This window comes from Sorex araneus, chromosome 4 (genome assembly GCF_027595985.1).
Source record: "Sorex araneus isolate mSorAra2 chromosome 4, mSorAra2.pri, whole genome shotgun sequence".
NCBI classification, from domain to species: Eukaryota; Metazoa; Chordata; class Mammalia; order Eulipotyphla; family Soricidae; genus Sorex; species Sorex araneus.
The window spans coordinates 1,326,046-1,342,566 of NC_073305.1; the positions used below are offsets into that span (position 1 = coordinate 1,326,046).

At 63.0% G+C, this 16,521-nt stretch overlaps 1 protein-coding gene across 2 annotated transcripts in view; it reads left to right on the plus strand.

Annotated features, from left to right (window-relative positions):
• The window catches only part of LOC101545784 (contactin-6), a 195,391-nt gene that overhangs the window by 123,345 nt on the left and 55,525 nt on the right, over positions 1–16,521 (plus strand). Inside the window, exons 8-11 of one of the 2 annotated variants that reach the window (XM_055135884.1) lie at positions 5,952–6,136; positions 8,864–9,000; positions 10,094–10,223; positions 11,932–12,082. In XM_055135884.1, the coding sequence (XP_054991859.1) occupies positions 5,952–6,136; positions 8,864–9,000; positions 10,094–10,223; positions 11,932–12,082 (603 nt within the window). The remainder of the gene's footprint in view (positions 1–5,951; positions 6,137–8,863; positions 9,001–10,093; positions 10,224–11,931; positions 12,083–16,521) is intronic. The other variant, XM_055135885.1, reaches the window with a different exon arrangement.

The window sequence follows — 16,521 nt, forward strand, 5'->3', positions numbered from 1 at the left end:
CAGCCGGGCCACGGGGCCGGGGGTCCCTTTGAGCCGGGGTCTGCTGCACCCGGAGAGGGCGCGGGGGTCCCCCTGCCCACCCACCCCCCTCGCTGCCCGGGCTGACGAGCCCCCTGCTGCGGTGGCGCCCTCTCCACTCGGGCTGCCTGCGGGGGGGCAGGCCCCCCAGTGCCGGCCCTAACTGGGGGAGCGGGAACGCGACTGCAGGGCGGGTGGCAGGAAATGAGCCGGAGCTCTGGGTGCGGGAGCTGGCAGGTCATCACTCAGCAGGAATCACCTGTCTGGACGTGAGCCCCATTCCAGAAGGGAATTAGAACCCTCCGCAGCTGCCAGCAGAGTCCTCAGCTCTGGCGGCAGCCGCACGCCCTTTGCATCTGTCACAGAGCCTGGGACATAGTAAGTGCTCAGCTAACGGTCAGTGACAGCCCCAGGGCCTGCCTTGTTCCACAGGCCCCTCCCCGCACTGCCCCTCGGCCGGAGAGCAGAGCCCAGAGCACGGCATTTGTCTCACCCACTTCTAGCCAGGGAGAGGGGCAGAGGAGGGGCTCAGGGAGCCCAGTCTCAGAGCTTCTGGAGGTTTCCGCCACCCATCCATCCCCAGTGCAATCAGACCTGAGGACAAATGGCTCCTCCTTCCTGCCCAAGGCCCGGGCAGGGGCCTTTCACACAAGAGCATCCAAGCCAGGAGTGAGAACAGAGACTGGATGACTTTGAGCTCGTCTCTTCATCCTTCGAGAACATTTGGGCACGCTGGAACATCCTGGAACATGCTGGAACGTGCTGGAACATCCTGGAACGTGCTGCAATGTGCTGGAACATCCTGGAACATGCTGGAATGTGCTGGAACATGCTGGAACGTGCTGGATGAGTGCCTGGTAGCGTCTAGTCCTCGAGGCTGACTCTGTCACTCACCGTCACTCTTTAGGAGCTCCCGTGCCTGCGCCCGCCCCTGCCAGGACGGGAGGAAGTGGTGCCCGCCAGGCGCAGGACGCAGGGCTGGGGGCACAGAAGCTGCAGCAGCCGAGTGGACACAAGGGCCAGTGGGGGCCGGAGCCCTGCTGTGACGATCCTCACTGCGGGCAGGTCCTCCCCTCTGCCGGTCGCGGTCCTCCCACCCACTGCGCACCGGGCCCTGCAGGGAGTGGGGGACGGGAGGCCCAGGTGCCTGGTCAGCGGCCACCTCGGGAGCTCCAGAGAAGTCAGGAACTTGCCGTCACCACGCGTAGGGGTGTGTATGAGTGTGTGTGTACGTGCATATGTGTGTATGTGAGTGTATGTGCATATGTGTGTATCTGTGTATATCTGTGTACTTATGTGTGTATGTGTGTTTATGTGTGTATGTGTCTGTGTGTCTGTGTGTATGTGTATGTGTTTATGTGTGTGTGTTTATGTGTTTATCTGTGTGTGTTTACGTGGGTATATATGTGTGTCTGTATATATGCATGTATTTATGTGTTTATGTGTGTGTATGTGTATGTCTATACACGGAGAGCCCGGCAAGCTACCGAGAGGATCCCTCCTGCACAGCAGAGCCTGGCAAACTCCCTGTGGCATATTCGATATGCCAAAAGCAGTAACGATAGGTCTCGTTCCCCTGACCCAGAAAGAGCCTCCAATGGTTGGGAAAGACAGTAAGGAGAGGCTGCTAAAATCTCAGGGCTGAGTGTAATAGAGACGTTACTGGTGCCCGCTCGAGTAAATTGACACTGGGATGACAGTGATACTGTCATCACTGTATCACAGTGACGTGAATGTGAGTATGTTTGTGTTTACGTGTATGTATGTGTGTGTATGTGTGTGTGCGTGTGCCCTACCTGCTGCACTGTAGCTCTGGACCCAATAACCTGACATTTTAGAAAACAATTTGATTTTCTCCTTTTAGAAGTTTCCTTCGCAGGAAATACGACCAAAGTTCACTTGGTAAGATATAATTAGGAACATTTTCAAAACTTTCCAGTGTTTGGTGATTGCTTTTGAAGCTTAGCTGCCCCGAGAATTCTGCAGTGCGCTGTGTGTGAGATACTATCTGCCACACCCCGGAATTCGACCCTGGGGACAGAGTGAGCCCCGGCCGCACCGAGCCGGCAGGCAGAGTCTGTCTGTCCGTGAGCGTCTGTTGGGCTTGGGCGGGTGGGTCGGGGCAGGCGCCCGTGTGCTGGGGGGCGCGTCGGTTTGGGCCAGGCACAAGCTCTCACTGGTGCTGACCAGCGTCACCGGTGCCTGAGGCAGAGTGGCCGCTGGGCCTGAGGGGGCGAGGCCAGCCCGGCCCCTCCCTCCCAGGCGCTCCTGCAGGCCATGGGGGTGCTCCCCGCAGGCCGGTCTCAGTGGCCAGCTCCAGCCTCCCGCACCCCTGCCTCACAGCTCCATCCCGGGCCAGGGCGTCTGCTCCGTGCAGACCTGCAGGGCCTGAGGTGGGGGCGGGGCCCCAGGGCCCAAACCGGGGCAGACGGAGGCGCACGTCCTGAGCACAGGGCAGTGTGCGGGCAGAGGGAGGAGACAGCCTGCAGTCGGGGAGGGGCCAGAGAGACGGGACAGGTACTGGCCTCGCACAGCGCTACCCGGGGCTCTGTTCCTGCCGCCACGTGTGAGCCTGAAGCGCAGGGCGGGAGTAAGGCCGGGGCCCAGCCGGGGCCCCCACTAAAGCCCCATCATCACTGTCACCGCCAGCACCCCAGCACCATCACCAACATCACCTTCATCACCTTCCCCAGCAGCACGGCCGCCCCCCAGCCCCACCCCCCCACCATCCTCACTCCCGGCGTCCTCGCCGGTCCCCGGGAGCCTCTCCCCGGCCCCCTGGTGCCTCGCCTCCTGCCCAGAGCCGTGGCCGTGCCGAGCGGGGGCTGTGACGGGAGCAGGATGGGGGTGCTCAGTCTGGGAGGGGGCAGACCCAGGGAGGGTCATTTCCTGGCCATGGACTCGAGCAAAAAGTTCAGAGGAGAAACCATGGAAACGGGGGTTCAGAGAGGAGAGGAGGAGGCGCCTGCAGGGACGGGTGCAGGGAGATCTCAGAGGCGCCGTGTCAGGGCTGGCCCTGGGCGTCTCCTGGGGAGCAGCAGGGCCCTGAGGCTGTGTCCTGGGGCAGCTCCCTTCCCGAGAAGGAGAGCCGGGCAGCGCCGGCTGGAGGGTGCTGGGCCCGAGGGGGGAGGGGCCCAGGGGCCTGGGGTCCCCCCGGCCGGTGAGTCTCGGGCAGTCGGGGCGGGGGGTGGGGAGGCTGGGAATGGGCCCCTCAGGGCAGCCACAGGCCTGTGAGGCGAGAGAGCCCGTGAGCCGCCTGCCTGCCCCTTCTCAGAAAGGCCGGGCCCACCGGCGTGCCCTCAGGCCCCCACCTGATGGTGTCTGTGATCTCGAGGCCCCACCCGGACGCCAGGCCCAGGAGCCGCTCTGGAGCTTCGATGCTGTTTCAGGGAGAGCCGCCCTCGGCGTCCAGAGTGACACGACAAACGTCCAGAATGAAATGACGCCCTCGGTCCCTCCGGAAACCGCGGCTACTCAGAGCCTCTCTCTGCTCCTCGTTTTCAGCGAAAGCTCCCAGGGTTTCTCCGTGCGAGTTTGTGCTTGCGCTAGGGGCCGAGTGGGGAACGGAGAGAAGCAGAAGGAACGCCCCACGCTTGTGCCCACTCGCCTCAGGACTGTGTCAGTGCCCACATGGGGCTAAACGTGCTTCCGCGAGTCGGACGATGACGCCAGGCTCTAAACCCAGCAGGCGGGGGCTTGCGGAGGGCCCTTCCCTGAGAGCCGCCTTTCTTCTAGAAACTTCATTTTGTTGTTGCGTAAAATGAAGAAGAAGAAGAAGAAAAAAGCAGTTTTCTGAGGTTAATTGTTGGCAGGGAGATGGCATTTTGCTAAAATGTCAACCTAAATTTCTGGTAAGTGACAAGGCTATTTAAGAGGAAAACATACAAATTCATCATAATAGAGCTGTTAGTTTTTGTTTTTACCAAATTCACTCTGAACTGAATGCTAATCTCGCGACCAGCAGGCGGGGTGGCTTGAGCTGGGGAGTCTCTGGCCGTTCCGGGGCGCCCGAGGCTTCTCCACCCGCGTGCCTGGGCTCGGGGTCGGGCCTGCCCCCCAAAAGCCTCCCCAGACGCCTCGGCGTTCTGGCTTCATTTGGAGGCGCCTCTGGGCCACGGGCACCACGTCCCACCACTTACGGCCCGATTCCCACGGGCAGCAGGGAAACGCTCGCCGCCCGCTCCAGTCAGACACCTGCTATCGCAAAACGGGTTTGCTGCGATTATTATTAATTTGAAATATACTTAGAGCAAAGTTACTTAGGGGGAATCCACCGGGGGGAGAGTCTAGCCGAGAGCAGGAACGCGGAGGCCGGCCCGAGACGTGGGCTCGCTTTGCCGGTGGCGAGTTTACGCGGCGTTTGCCTGTGGTGCGCAACTTCGTCCGCACCTGGCGTTTCTCTCAGCTGCGGCAGTGAGGCGCCCCCTGTCACGACTGTCCACATCCGCCCCGCCTGCCGGGCTCTGAGGAGGCACATTGCCAAACACACTCTGCTCTCTTACGGGGAGTTTACTGAGGCGACGTGAGGCGTGGAGCTAAATGTCCACCAGGCATGGGCCCCACACAAAAGCTCGCAGGCAGGGTGCTGTGTGAAGTGATCTGCTGCCTGGTTATTCCGGTGGCTCAGGAGGAGCACCGTCTTCTGAGGCTGAGGGAGGCCATGCTCCTCCCAGTGCCGGCGAGCCTGTGCCGAGATGCAGCGTGTGGGCCTGTCAGAACCTGGTGATCTCCGGGAGTCTGCTCTTTTACATGCACGTACATGATCAGGAAGCCAAAGCAAACACACAAACACACAAACACACAAACACGAGAGTGCGTGAACAGAGCCCATGACAGGGAGTCCATGAAAGAGTCCATGAACCAGGGAGTCTGTGACAGGAGGTCCATGATCCAAATCCATGAACAGCAATTCCAGGAAGAGAGTTCGTGACAGGGCGTCTGTGACAGGGCATCCATGAGAGGGCATCTGTGACAGGGCGTCTGTGACAGGGCATCTTTCTGTGACCTGGAGTCCATGACAGGGAGTCCATGACAGGGAGTCCGTGACAGGGCATCCATGACAGTGTCCGTGACAGGGCATCCATGACAGTGTCCGTGACAGGGCATCCATGACAGGGAGCCTGTGACAGGGCATCTGTGACCTGAAGTCTGTGACAGAGTGTCCGTGACAGGGAGCCTATGACAGGGCATCTGTGAGCTGGAGTTTGTGACAGGACTCCTCAGAGCCCCTCTGTGACAGGGAGTCCGTGGAAGGGTGTCCGTGAAAGGGCATCCATGACAGTGTCTGTGACAGGGCAACAGTGACAGGGAGCCTGTGACAGGGCATCTGTGACCTGGAGTCTGTGACAGAGAGTCCCTGACATGCCATCTATGACAGGGTGTCCGTGACAGGGCTGTCATGACAGGGCATCTGTGACAGGGGTCTGTGACAGGACATCTGTGACAGGACATCCGTGACAGGGCATCCGTGACAGGGCATTCGTGACAGGGCATCCGTGACAGGGATTCCATACTGCTCCTTGTCAGTGTCCACCAAGCGTCTCCTGACACCGTATTTACATGGCGTCAGTCTTGCTCTTGTCTTTGTAGTCCATTTCCTCTGTTCCCGTCCCTGCAACTTGCAGGCGTATTTGTTTTCACAGTTCGCTGCATGTTTGTCCGCTAGTCTGTAAGCACCCGGAGGGGTTGCCACACGCCCATTTCCCGTCCCGTCAAGACGGCAGTCTTAGTCTGAGCTGCGTGTGGAGAGGCACTTGATGAAGCGTTATAACTTGCTGGTTGGGAGGAAGGTGAGCGACGCGGCACCTGAGCGGCAGACGCAGAGCTATAGGTTGATTGACCAGATTTCTTTCCCTCAAGAATTATTTTTCAGGACACTCGTAGAATCTTGCTGACAAGAACATCTTCTGTTCTAACGAGGTGTAACTGTTTAGCCCAGTCCCTGACATTAGCTGGAGGAGGTTGGATGGAAGTCCGTTGCCAGGGAAAGCCAAGTACAGCCCATCCCGAGCTACCCTTGAAATCCCGCACTTTCAACAGGAAGACGAAGGCGCCTATGAATGCCTCGCAGGCAACCTTCGGGGACGGAATCTGGCCAGGGGCCAGCTCGTTTTCTACGGTGAGCTAACAGGGCCAAGCGTCAAAGGAGGTGGCGTGTCCCTTGCTGGGAGGCTGGGCAGGGGCGGGGTCGGGGAGTCTTTCGCACGTTGTCTGAAAGCTGGGGTTAGGGGAGAGCACTCCAGGGGAGAGCACTCTCGGGGAGGGTGCGTCCCCGCATGCGGGAAAGACTGTTGGCAATCTGCCCTGTGTTCAGTGCCGTGCGTGCACCATGCGACTCTGCTGAGGTTGCCAGAGAAATCTCTGCCATGTCATACTAAAGCCAGGTATGTTTGGAACACAGGTGACATGAGATATAACAAATTCCCCGTACGACATTCGCAGCAGCCTGTGACTATCTGCATACGATTCCGAGTAGGAATGACAAACAAAGAGAGAGTAGGAAGGGAAGCTTCATGCTGAATTCTGTTCGCTCCCCGGCTACCCGATTCCGTGCAGGTGGTGGGAAAGAGCCCAAACTCTAGGGGGGAGTATGTGTCTCCCCCCATTTCCACATTCCCACAGCCTCGGAGAAACTTGAGAGATGATGGAAGCAGTTATGACCTAAAAGTTTTCTTTCTACCACATCAAAACACACATTTGTATCAAATTTTCTTATTTCACATCAAGTAAATCATAAGCTGAACCCACAATTAGTCAAAAATGTTTGCTATTTTTAAAAAACAGTCTCTATGTCCGTGCTAAATACAATACCGTCCTAGCGGGGCACCTTAAGGAACTGTAAAGGGGAAGCCTGCTTTCCCATGTAGCATGCCTATACGTGATGTGTTTATAATCTGTTACAAAATAATTGGGGGAGAAAATACTTTTTGATAACTACAAAGTCTAAGATATTGCAATTGCCTCAGAGCCGCGCCAGCTGAGATTCCTACGGGGAGAACATATTCAGTCTTGGTTACATTACTTCCCATTTCCTTTAGAATTTTCAATTTTAACGTGGAATGAAAACTGCTATTTTGTATATAGAATATGATTTACTCCTGATTATTCCTCTACCATTGTAGCAATGCTAAAGTAGCAGCACACACACCCTGTTTGTGTGTATAAACACACACACACACACACACACACAGTTTTCTGGAGTCCCTGGTTTTAAAGATACCAAGTCTTCTGTTGGGATCTGGTCGCCTTTGTAAATACAATAGTGAGGATGTAGTTGGGAGACTTTTACTGCCACCAGATATGAAAAGCTTTGGCTAGTGTTAATTTCCCATTAAGCAGAGAGAAATTATAATCAAGAGGTTAAACCAGAGAAGGGCGGGGTCTGCAAACCAGAGCTGGGTAAGCTTCCTTTGCTGATCCATATGTGCTGACTTACGGAGAAGATTCTGAGAGTGTCCCCTCACGTCAGTCTTAGGCTAAAAATAAACGATTCTCAGTGACGATCTAGGCAACAAAACTTAGATGAATGAATGTTGCAGAATCTCACAGATAATATTTCTCAGAACCTGAGAGTCTAGAATTATCTTTAAAAACTGGACTCCCCCTCTGCCATTCGGCCCATCTGGGGCAATGTGGTGGTCTCCAGCCGTGCCCGGGGGCTGGTCTTGATAAGCAGATGGACTAGAACCCTTGGCTGAGTCCCTGTGGGTGAGGATGGGTAATCGTCTGGCGAGGCAAATACAGTGCCTCTTGGTCACACGTAAGTTCCTTTGATGGAGCGAGTCTGGATCAGTTCCTGGACCTCTCGGAAGGCGTCGCTCTTCCCCTCCCTGCCTCTGGCGCTCAGGAGCCCGCCCCGCCTCCCGTGGTGGGTGGGCTGGAAGCCCCATCCCCTCGGGGACGCACCCCCTCGTCGCCTTCTTGCCTGTAGTCAAACATCCGGAGCTCCCGAGAATGCACATGTTAAATAAATGCTTCAGAATTACGATTATTGCATCACACAACACTCAGATCATTTTTAATTTCTTGGAAGCTCGGGGAAGGTTCTATGAGCCTGTGTCTGTTCCCCAGCCGGCCGTATCTCAGGACAATCCCTAAATAATCATCCGCATTATCTACAGAGCGCGCTAGCAGCCCGCACACACCGTCTCACACACCCGCTAACGGGCGCTGTCCTCAGGCTGAGACTCCTCAGGGACCCCCACGGCGAATGGCCCCTCTGCCTCAGGGGACAGCCGGGGTCTCCGAGACCCGGGATCAGAGAGCCTGCCCGCCTTGCTCAGCTGCACAGTGACCCAGAGAGCCGGCGGGCGTCCACAGGGCACCCCTCCCCTTGCCGGGTCCTGCCCTGGACCCTGTGCCGGCCAGTGGACGGAGCCTCTCCTTACTGGGCCTGCACGGCCCCTCCCATCCCGCCCTGGCCGGTTTCCCTGCCCCTAACTGCCCACACAGCTCTGAGGAGCCTGCTTCAGGGTGGACGCCCCTGTCCTCACCGCGTCCCCCGGGCAACGCCCACCAGGGAAGGGACAGCCCTGGCTCCCGGGGTCTGTGCTCCACAGGAAGGCCTGAGCCGACAGCAGCCTGGCCCCTTCGTGAGCCCAGGCTGCCCCGATGTCTCCGGGGGAGGCTCAGAGACCCCCGCCAGGCTGCGGGTGCTCGGGTGACGCCTGAGGCACCCTCCCGGGCAGCTGCAGGGTCCATCAGCCTCTGCGCCAGAGGGTCCAGTCAGGGGGGCCAGGCCGTGGGCTGCGGCGTGTCCATCCTGCCGAGTTCTGCGTGCGGGCCCTTGGCGTGACGTAGGCATGAACCGGTGGCCAAATCCCTGTCCTTGTCTGTTTCGAAACAGCTCCTCCGGAATGGGAACAGAAAATCCAAAACACGTACCTGTCCGTCTATGACAGCTTGCTCTGGGAGTGCAGAGCTAGCGGGCAGCCCAGCCCCGGGTACGTGTGGCTGAAGGACGGAGAGCGCCTGGAGCCAGAGGTAAGGGCTGGGGGCTGCCCGAGTGCCCCATTGTCACAGCGGGCGTGCCTGGGCCCCCGGGGCTGAGTCTGGGGCCCCAGGGCGGTGTCTGGGGTCCCAGGGCTGAGTCTGGGGTCCCAGGGTGGTGTCTGGGGTCCCGGGGCTGAGTCTGGGGTCCCGGGGCTGAGTCTGGGGTCCCGGGGCTGAGTCTGGGGTCCCGGGGCTGAGTCTGGGGTCCTGGGGCGGTGTCTGGGGTCCCGGGGCTGAGTCTGGGGTCCCAGGGCTGAGTCCGGACCCCCATGGCTGTGTCTGGGGTCCCAGGGCAGAGTCTGGGGTCCCAGGGCTATGTCTGGGGTCCCGGGGCTGTGTCTGGAGTCCCAGGACTGAGTCTGGGGTCCCAGGACTGAGTCTGGGGTCCTGGGGCTGAGTCTGGGGTCCCAGGGCTGTGTCTGGGGTCCCAGGACTGAGTCTGGGGTCCCAGGGCTGTGTCTGGGGTCCCAGGACTGAGTCTGGGGTCCCAGGGCTCTGTCCCCGTGTCCCCTCCGGAAACGGCCTCTGCTCCCTCCAGCCCCTTTCCCGTCTGCAGAGGCTCTTCCTCAGAGGCACCTGGAAACGTCTCGTCCAGCTTCTTGCCCTGTGTGTCCAGTACCATATTCCCAGTCTCCGCACGGGCTCTGGGCACAGTGCTCTCTTTGTGGGGGCTCTGGGGTGCCCCCGGGAAGTGAGGAGCCCCTGTGAGCCCGGGCTCCTGGGCGTGCCCACGGCAGCGCCAAGACCCCCTGGCACAGAGCCAGGTTCTATCCGCGTCTGATCTTGCCGTCGACTCCTCCGGGGTAACTGGAGATGCGGAGTGTCTGGATTATTTCAGATACTGTAGAACAGGTAGTTAACACACATTCTATGCAGAAAATGCCAATTTCAAAGAGATGAGATGACATAAAATATACTAACCACCAAAATTACACTAAGCACATTTCCATTTTTTTTTCAAAGGCTGAGAAAGCACTCGGGTGCACGGGATCAAGCTGATGCCCAGATGCCTCGAGCCCCGCAGACGGGAATGTTTGCTACGGTGCCTGGACACCGGCCCTCTGTCACGGCCTTTTTCTCGCAGGAAAGGATCCAGATCGAAAACGGGACGCTGAGCATCGCCATGCTGAACGTGTCTGACTCGGGCGTGTACCAGTGTGCGGCGGAGAACAAACACCAGAGCATTTATGCAAATGCAGAGCTGAGAGTATTAGGTAAGTCATTCATTTATAACCAAAAAATCCAAAATGACATTTTAGCGAGCTCTGATTATGCATAATTGGAACCCGTTTTTTCTCTAAATTAGAAACCGCTTCCCTTGGCATAAGGGAAATGTCTAAATTGGCTTTTCACAGAAATGAAAGGTGAGAATTACTGCTCTGCCCGGGGGCAGTGGGGACTTTGAGGGGCGCCCCGCCCCCACCCTGGGCGCGTCCAGTCCTGCCAGGGTCACCGGAGGGGCCCCGTGGGGGGGACCAGCACCGCAGGGTCAGCTGCCCTGGCCGCATCCGCGGGACCCCGGGAGGGGTGAGGGTGTCCCTCGGCTGTGCTGCCCGGCCAGTGCCGCCCGAGGCCCAGGGAGGAGGACGGGCCGGGCGGCCACGCCAGCCTTCGGGAGGAAAGCGCGTCCCCAGTGCCGGGCGCCGCCCCTCCAGGTCGGGGTCGTGCCCTGGGAAGGGCGTCCCGCAGACAGCAGGTGCGCGGGGCAGGCGAGCCGTGGCAGGGCCGTGCCCTTGGCTCGCGGGGACAGGGGCGGGGGGCGGGCAGAGGCGAGGGACACAGGGACAGCTCTCGCCCCCCCCCGCCCCCACGCTCCGGGCCCACCATGGTCGTGTCCGTCTGCCGTGGCCTGACTCTCACACGCCAGCCTCACCGGGTGCAGAGGTCACACTGACGCTTCGGCTGTGACAGTCGAGAGTTGGGAGTGAGTGACCAGGTCGCCCGTGGCACGAGGGAAGGAGACCCCTGAGGCCTCGCCCTGAGTTGTCAGAAGCAAAGGAGGAAAGGGTCCGAGAGCCGTGCTGGGTGCCCGGGGTGGGGGGTTGCTGGGTGGCCGGGGCGGGGGGGGGGCATGCAGGTGGCCGGGTCCCGGGCGATGCTGAGCATGACGGCCTCGGCTCACACACAGGGCTGGAGAGTCCAGCCAGGGCTGGGGTGGCCCAGGTGACAGGCGGCCCCTCCCTGCCCTCAGTCCTGGTCCTGCTGCCCTGGACCGCTGACCATGGGGAACAGTGACAGTGAAGCTGGCCGGGAGGCGGCCCTGCGGGGGAGGACACTGGCTTTGAGGGAGACGAGGGAGCGAGGCTGAGGGAGGGTCCTGGTGTCCCTGTCGCACACTCCCGGGAGGACCCTGCTCCAGCCGGAGGGGCCGGGGGCCTCCGGTCTGGGCTAACCCCCAGACAGGACCCAGGACAGCGGGGGACGCTGGGCCTTGCACGGAGCTGACCCTGCTTTCACCTGGGCGCCGCGTAGGGCCCCGGGAGCTGGGGGCTGGGAGACCCCGACCCAGCCAGCACCGCCGTGTGGCCTGGCACTGTCACTCCCCCAGGAGACCCAGAGCACGTGGGCGCAGCCCCCAGGCCCAGGGAAGGTCGTCCCGGCCCTTGGGAGCCTCTCACCGGCCCCTCCTGTCCCATCCTGCTCCGTCCTGCCCCTTCTGTGGTCCTCACCGAGGAGCTGGGCCGAGGCTCCTCCCTCTGCTCCTCCCCACCACAGCCTCTGAGCACCCTCGGCCTCAGCCCGGGCGTGCTGGGCGGGGCCGGGACCCCGACCTCCTCGGCCCCATGACCGGATCACGTGACTGCTGTCCTCACCGAGCAATCAAGGCCCTCGAGACCAGGGCCCAGATGCCCCCGGAAGGCCTCGGAGAGACGCCTCCCCCAGGCAGCCCTGACGCCCCTCCCCCACCCCGTCTCCTTCCAGCCTCGGCGCCGGATTTCTCCCGCAACCCTGTGAAGCCGGTGTCGGTCGTGCAGGTTGGAGGCGACGTCGTGGTGGAGTGCAGGCCCAGCGCCTTCCCCCGCGCCAGCGTCTCCTGGAGGAGGGGCGCCGAGGCCCTGAGGCCGGGCGGACGGTAAGGCGCCAGCACGCCCGCCCCGCACCCGCCCCGCACATGCCCGCCCTGCGCACGCCCGCCCCGCACACACCAGCACCCGCACACACTAGCAACCGCACACACCAGCACCTGCACACGCCTGCCCCGCACACACCCGCGCCCACACACACCAATGCCCACACACACCCACCCCGCACTCACCAGCCCCTCACATGCCTGTGCCCGCACACACCAGCAACCGCACACGCCTGCCCCGCACACGCCTGTGCCTGCACACACGAGTACCTGCATACGCCCGCGCCCACACACACCAGCACCCACACACGCCCGTGCGTCTCAGCCCCACAGCCCTTCCTGCAGGCGGCACCAGGTCCAGGCCGGGAGCTTCCCTCGGCACCAGTCCCTCTGCCACGTCCACTCTGGGTGCGGCCCTCAGCTGCCCTCTCCCCGGGGCCCCAGTGCCCGCACACCCACGGAGGGTCCCGGGGAGACGCGCCTGCACCAGGCTCAGCCCCTCACGGGGAACCGCGGGCGGCTGGGAGAGGGAGGAGGCGCCCGAGCCCCGCCAGCCCCAGCGTGGCCGGCACTGCGGCCCAGACTCTCCCTCTGGCCCCTCCCCCGCTGAGGCGAGTCCCGGGCCCCTGTCCCCGGGGCTCTGAGGGGGACACTGAGGGTCGCACTGTCTGTCTGGGGCCACTGGGCAGGGCAGGGAACGTGCCGGCACTGGGCCTCACTGACCCTCTCTGGGCCCCTCAGTCTGCAGACCCTCCCCGCGAGCACCAGGGGCAGGCGGGCGGGGGTGTATGGAGAGGAGACGCGGGCGGGACGGGCCAGCACACGCGGGCGGCGTTGCTCCTGCGCCCTCCTGGGTCCCGAGGCCTCCTCGCCCCGGGGGCTGCAGGATCCCGACGCAGCTCGGATGCAAGAGGAGCCAGTTTCATCCGCCGGCCTCGCCGGGGGGAGCCTGGGGTGGGCCTGACCCGGGACAGTCTCTGGGTCCTCCCAACGGAGCCTGTGTGCGCGGGTCAGGTGTACGCAAGCCCCGGCTGGGCGGGTGTGGCGTCTACACGAGCCCCAGCTGGACAGGTGTGGCGTCTACACGAGCCCCAGCTGGACAGGTGTGGCGTCTACATGAGCCCCGGCTGGGCGGGTGCGGCGTCTACACGAGCCCCAGCTGGACAGGTGTGGCGTCTACATGAGCCCCGGCTGGACAGGTGTGGCGTCTACATGAGCCCCGGCTGGGCGGGTGCGGCGTCTACACGAGCCCCAGCTGGACAGGTGTGGCGTCTACATGAGCCCCGGCTGGACAGGTGTGGCGTCTACACGAGCCCCAGCTGGACAGGTGTGGCGTCTACACAAACCCCGGCTGGGCGGGCGCGGCGTCTACACGAGCCCCAGCTGGGCGGGCGTGGCATCTACAGGAGCCCTCTGCTCCAGGCCTTGGAGGCAGACGTGTCCCTGGACACGCACACACGCGTGCTCCTGCATACACGCGTGCTCCCGCTCCTAGAACCCCAGCCTCGGGCCGGGCACCAGACAGCCCGTCCTTCCCTGGACACAGGACAGCCGGGGCGAGCGGGTGTGGTGATGGTAGGACGGGGGGAGGCCCGGCTGGCCCCGGGACTCGTCTCTGGGCGTCTCTGACCCTGACCCAGGGCTGCCTCCTCCTGCCGCCCTCCCGGCCATCCCCCGCCTCTTCCTCCAGCAAAGCCGTGTGCTGTTCCCAGGGAGACTGTGACGGCGGCACACGTCATACAGAGCTCGGAGGCCCCGCCGGGCCCTGTCTGGGCACCTGCCCCCCGGAGGCCAGGCCGGCCCCACGCACAGCGATGGCCGGGACAGCAGGGAACCGGGCAGTGGGCAGCTCTCGCACCCTTGGAAGGACACAGGAAGGTCTGGGCTGTGGGCCTGGCGGGCAGTGGACAGTCCAGCATGCATTCGGGGGCAGTGATGCCGTCTCCCCTCGCCTAGCGGCTGGGCTGCAGGCAGCTGACCCCAGAGGCGGGGGGGGGGGTGGGCTGCCCGGGGCTGAGCCGGCCCTGACCCCTCCCCGCCTGCCTCTCAGAACAGCCAACGCGGCTGCTACGCTGGCTCAGGAGCACTTGGTGACCTGCATTTCCTCTCTGGGTCAGACTCAGTTTACCCAGAAGTCGGAAGTCTTCCCTGGTGAGACCCGGGCCCCCAGATAGTCACGCAGCCCATGGCACCACTCCTGGCCACCTGGCGTGTGGACACGCATGGACGGCGTGTGACTCGCAGGCACAGACCTGGGAGGCTCGGAGGACGAGCACGTGTGGACGAGCACTTGTGGACGAGTCCCTCGCTGCAGCCTGCATCTGCACCCGAACCCTTGGCTCTGCACTTGGACAGCAGGGGTGGCCTCGGGCCCCCAAAGGACCCCTGAGACGGACGTCAGGCGCTTGACTTCATTTGTGCAAGACGCGCGGGTGGGGCCTGGCCCTGTCACTGGGGAACATGGAGGCTCCGGCCCCTCAGAGCTGCTCTCGGCCCCCGAGATGGGGCGGAGCCACTTGGGCCGGTGCCCCCGGGGTACAGTGGGCACAAGTCCCTCCCGGCTGTCCCCAGACACACCAGCAGGCCGGGCGCCCCTGCTGCTCCCGACTCTGGGAGGGAAGCTGGCGCCACACGGACCCGCGGGCCCAGGGCAGTCGGGCCCGAGTCACACGGCCGCGGACGCCCCGGCGGGGGCGGGGCTTCTCTCTCAGCACGGGGCCTGCAGACGGGCCAGCTCGGCCAGCCGTCCCGAGAGGACTTGCTCTCAGCGGCCGTTGTGATGAGACGGTGATGAAGGGCGTCCTCGCAGGGCGCGGTCAGCGGCCTCCTCCTGTGGCCAGTGGACACAGCGTCCCGGGCCACAGCCCCGCGTGGGAACAGCGTCTGCCTCCCCCACACTGGGCTGGCCCCAGGGCTTCCCCGGTGCGGCCACCTGACACTGCCAGGGGGGCCCAGGCTGGGGGCGGGTGGTCTGGACACTCCACACCCCGCCCTGCCCACCCCCTTCCGCCTCAAGGGAAGGAGGGCCGCGAGCTGGGGCTCCCCAGGCCACTCCTGGCCAGGGCGGCCCCCCAGGACCCCCGCGCTGAGGGCCGGGCCCCACCCAGGACCCCCGCGCTGAGGGCCGGGCCCCACCCAGCGGCAGTTCGAGGCCCGAAGCTCCCACCTCTCTCCGCCTGACTGGACTTCCACGAACTGTTCTTGAGTTACCTGGGGAGTTCGCTGGGGCCAGAGGCCGGGCGGGCCCTCGACACACAGGCCTGAGGGGTCAGTGCTCAGGAGGGGCTCCGTGTGCCCAGAGCTGAGGGGACAGGCCACCCTGGGTCAGCACTGAGGGACAGGCCACCCTGTGTCAGCACCGGGGGAACCAGGGTCCTGCGGCCACGCTTGGGACACAGTTTTAGGGATTGAGCCGGGGCCCGGGGCGGGACAGGCGTGTCCCCCGGGCCGGCTCCTGGCCCCTGCAGAGGGGCCTGAACACTCGAGTTCTGCTCTCAGGAGCGTGTCTGTCCCCGCCGACTCCGTGACTCCCCGCTCCTCTCCCGGTTCCCGGGGCTCGGGAGCGCGTCTGCAATCATCCCCTTTCCGTGCCTTCTCGGCATCCGGATGCCTCAGCACCCAGAGACCCTTTTCTCTCCCTCTCCCTCCCCCCGCGACCCGCTAGCCCTTCCTCTCAGTCTCCGGCACGGGGTCCAGGCAGCCACCGCTTTCCGTCCGACGCCACTTTGCCGCTGTCCCGTCAATCCTATTTCTGGAAGTTTCTGAGTCTGCCCGGGGCTCAGTCTCCGGCATCGCTGCCTCCAGAACAAAGACCTTTGGGGTCACGGAACTGGCCGTTGCTCAGTGACCAGAGCTGGGCTCCCTGTACAAGCACGGCGGGTCAGCGGGTCAGCGGGCCTCGGGCCACCAGCCAGGGCGCCCACGGGTCGGGGTTGCTGTCCTTGGTGCCGGCTCTCGAGTCCGACGTGGCTGGGAGCTACAGGACTTTCAGCCGGTGAGACACAGGGGCAGGAAGTGGCTCTGAGCAGGGGCGGGGGGAGGCGGGGAGCGACACGGGCCTCCCTCGCCCCGGAGCGCGTGTTCGAGTGCTGGGAGCGGCGGGCCGCTCTGTCCCCAGCTGCCCGCCCCGCGCTGCCGGCCTGTCCCTTTCTGGGTGTCCAGCACCCTGCGGAGGCCCTTCCCGCCCAAGCAGGGCAGAGCCCAGCTTCCATGGGGCCCCCGACCCTTTCCAGGTGCTCACTCTCCCCCCTGCTCCCCTACTCCACGGGGAGTTGGGGTCCCCGCAGCCCCGGGAACGCAGCGATGTTGCGTTCCTCCCGGCAGGGCCGAGCGAGGCCCAGAAGACGGCGGGAACGGAAGGTCGCTGTACGAAGAACCAGCCCCCCGGGGCCCCGTCAGCAGCAGGGGACCATGACGGCCTTTGGGGTGACCCAGACCCCTGA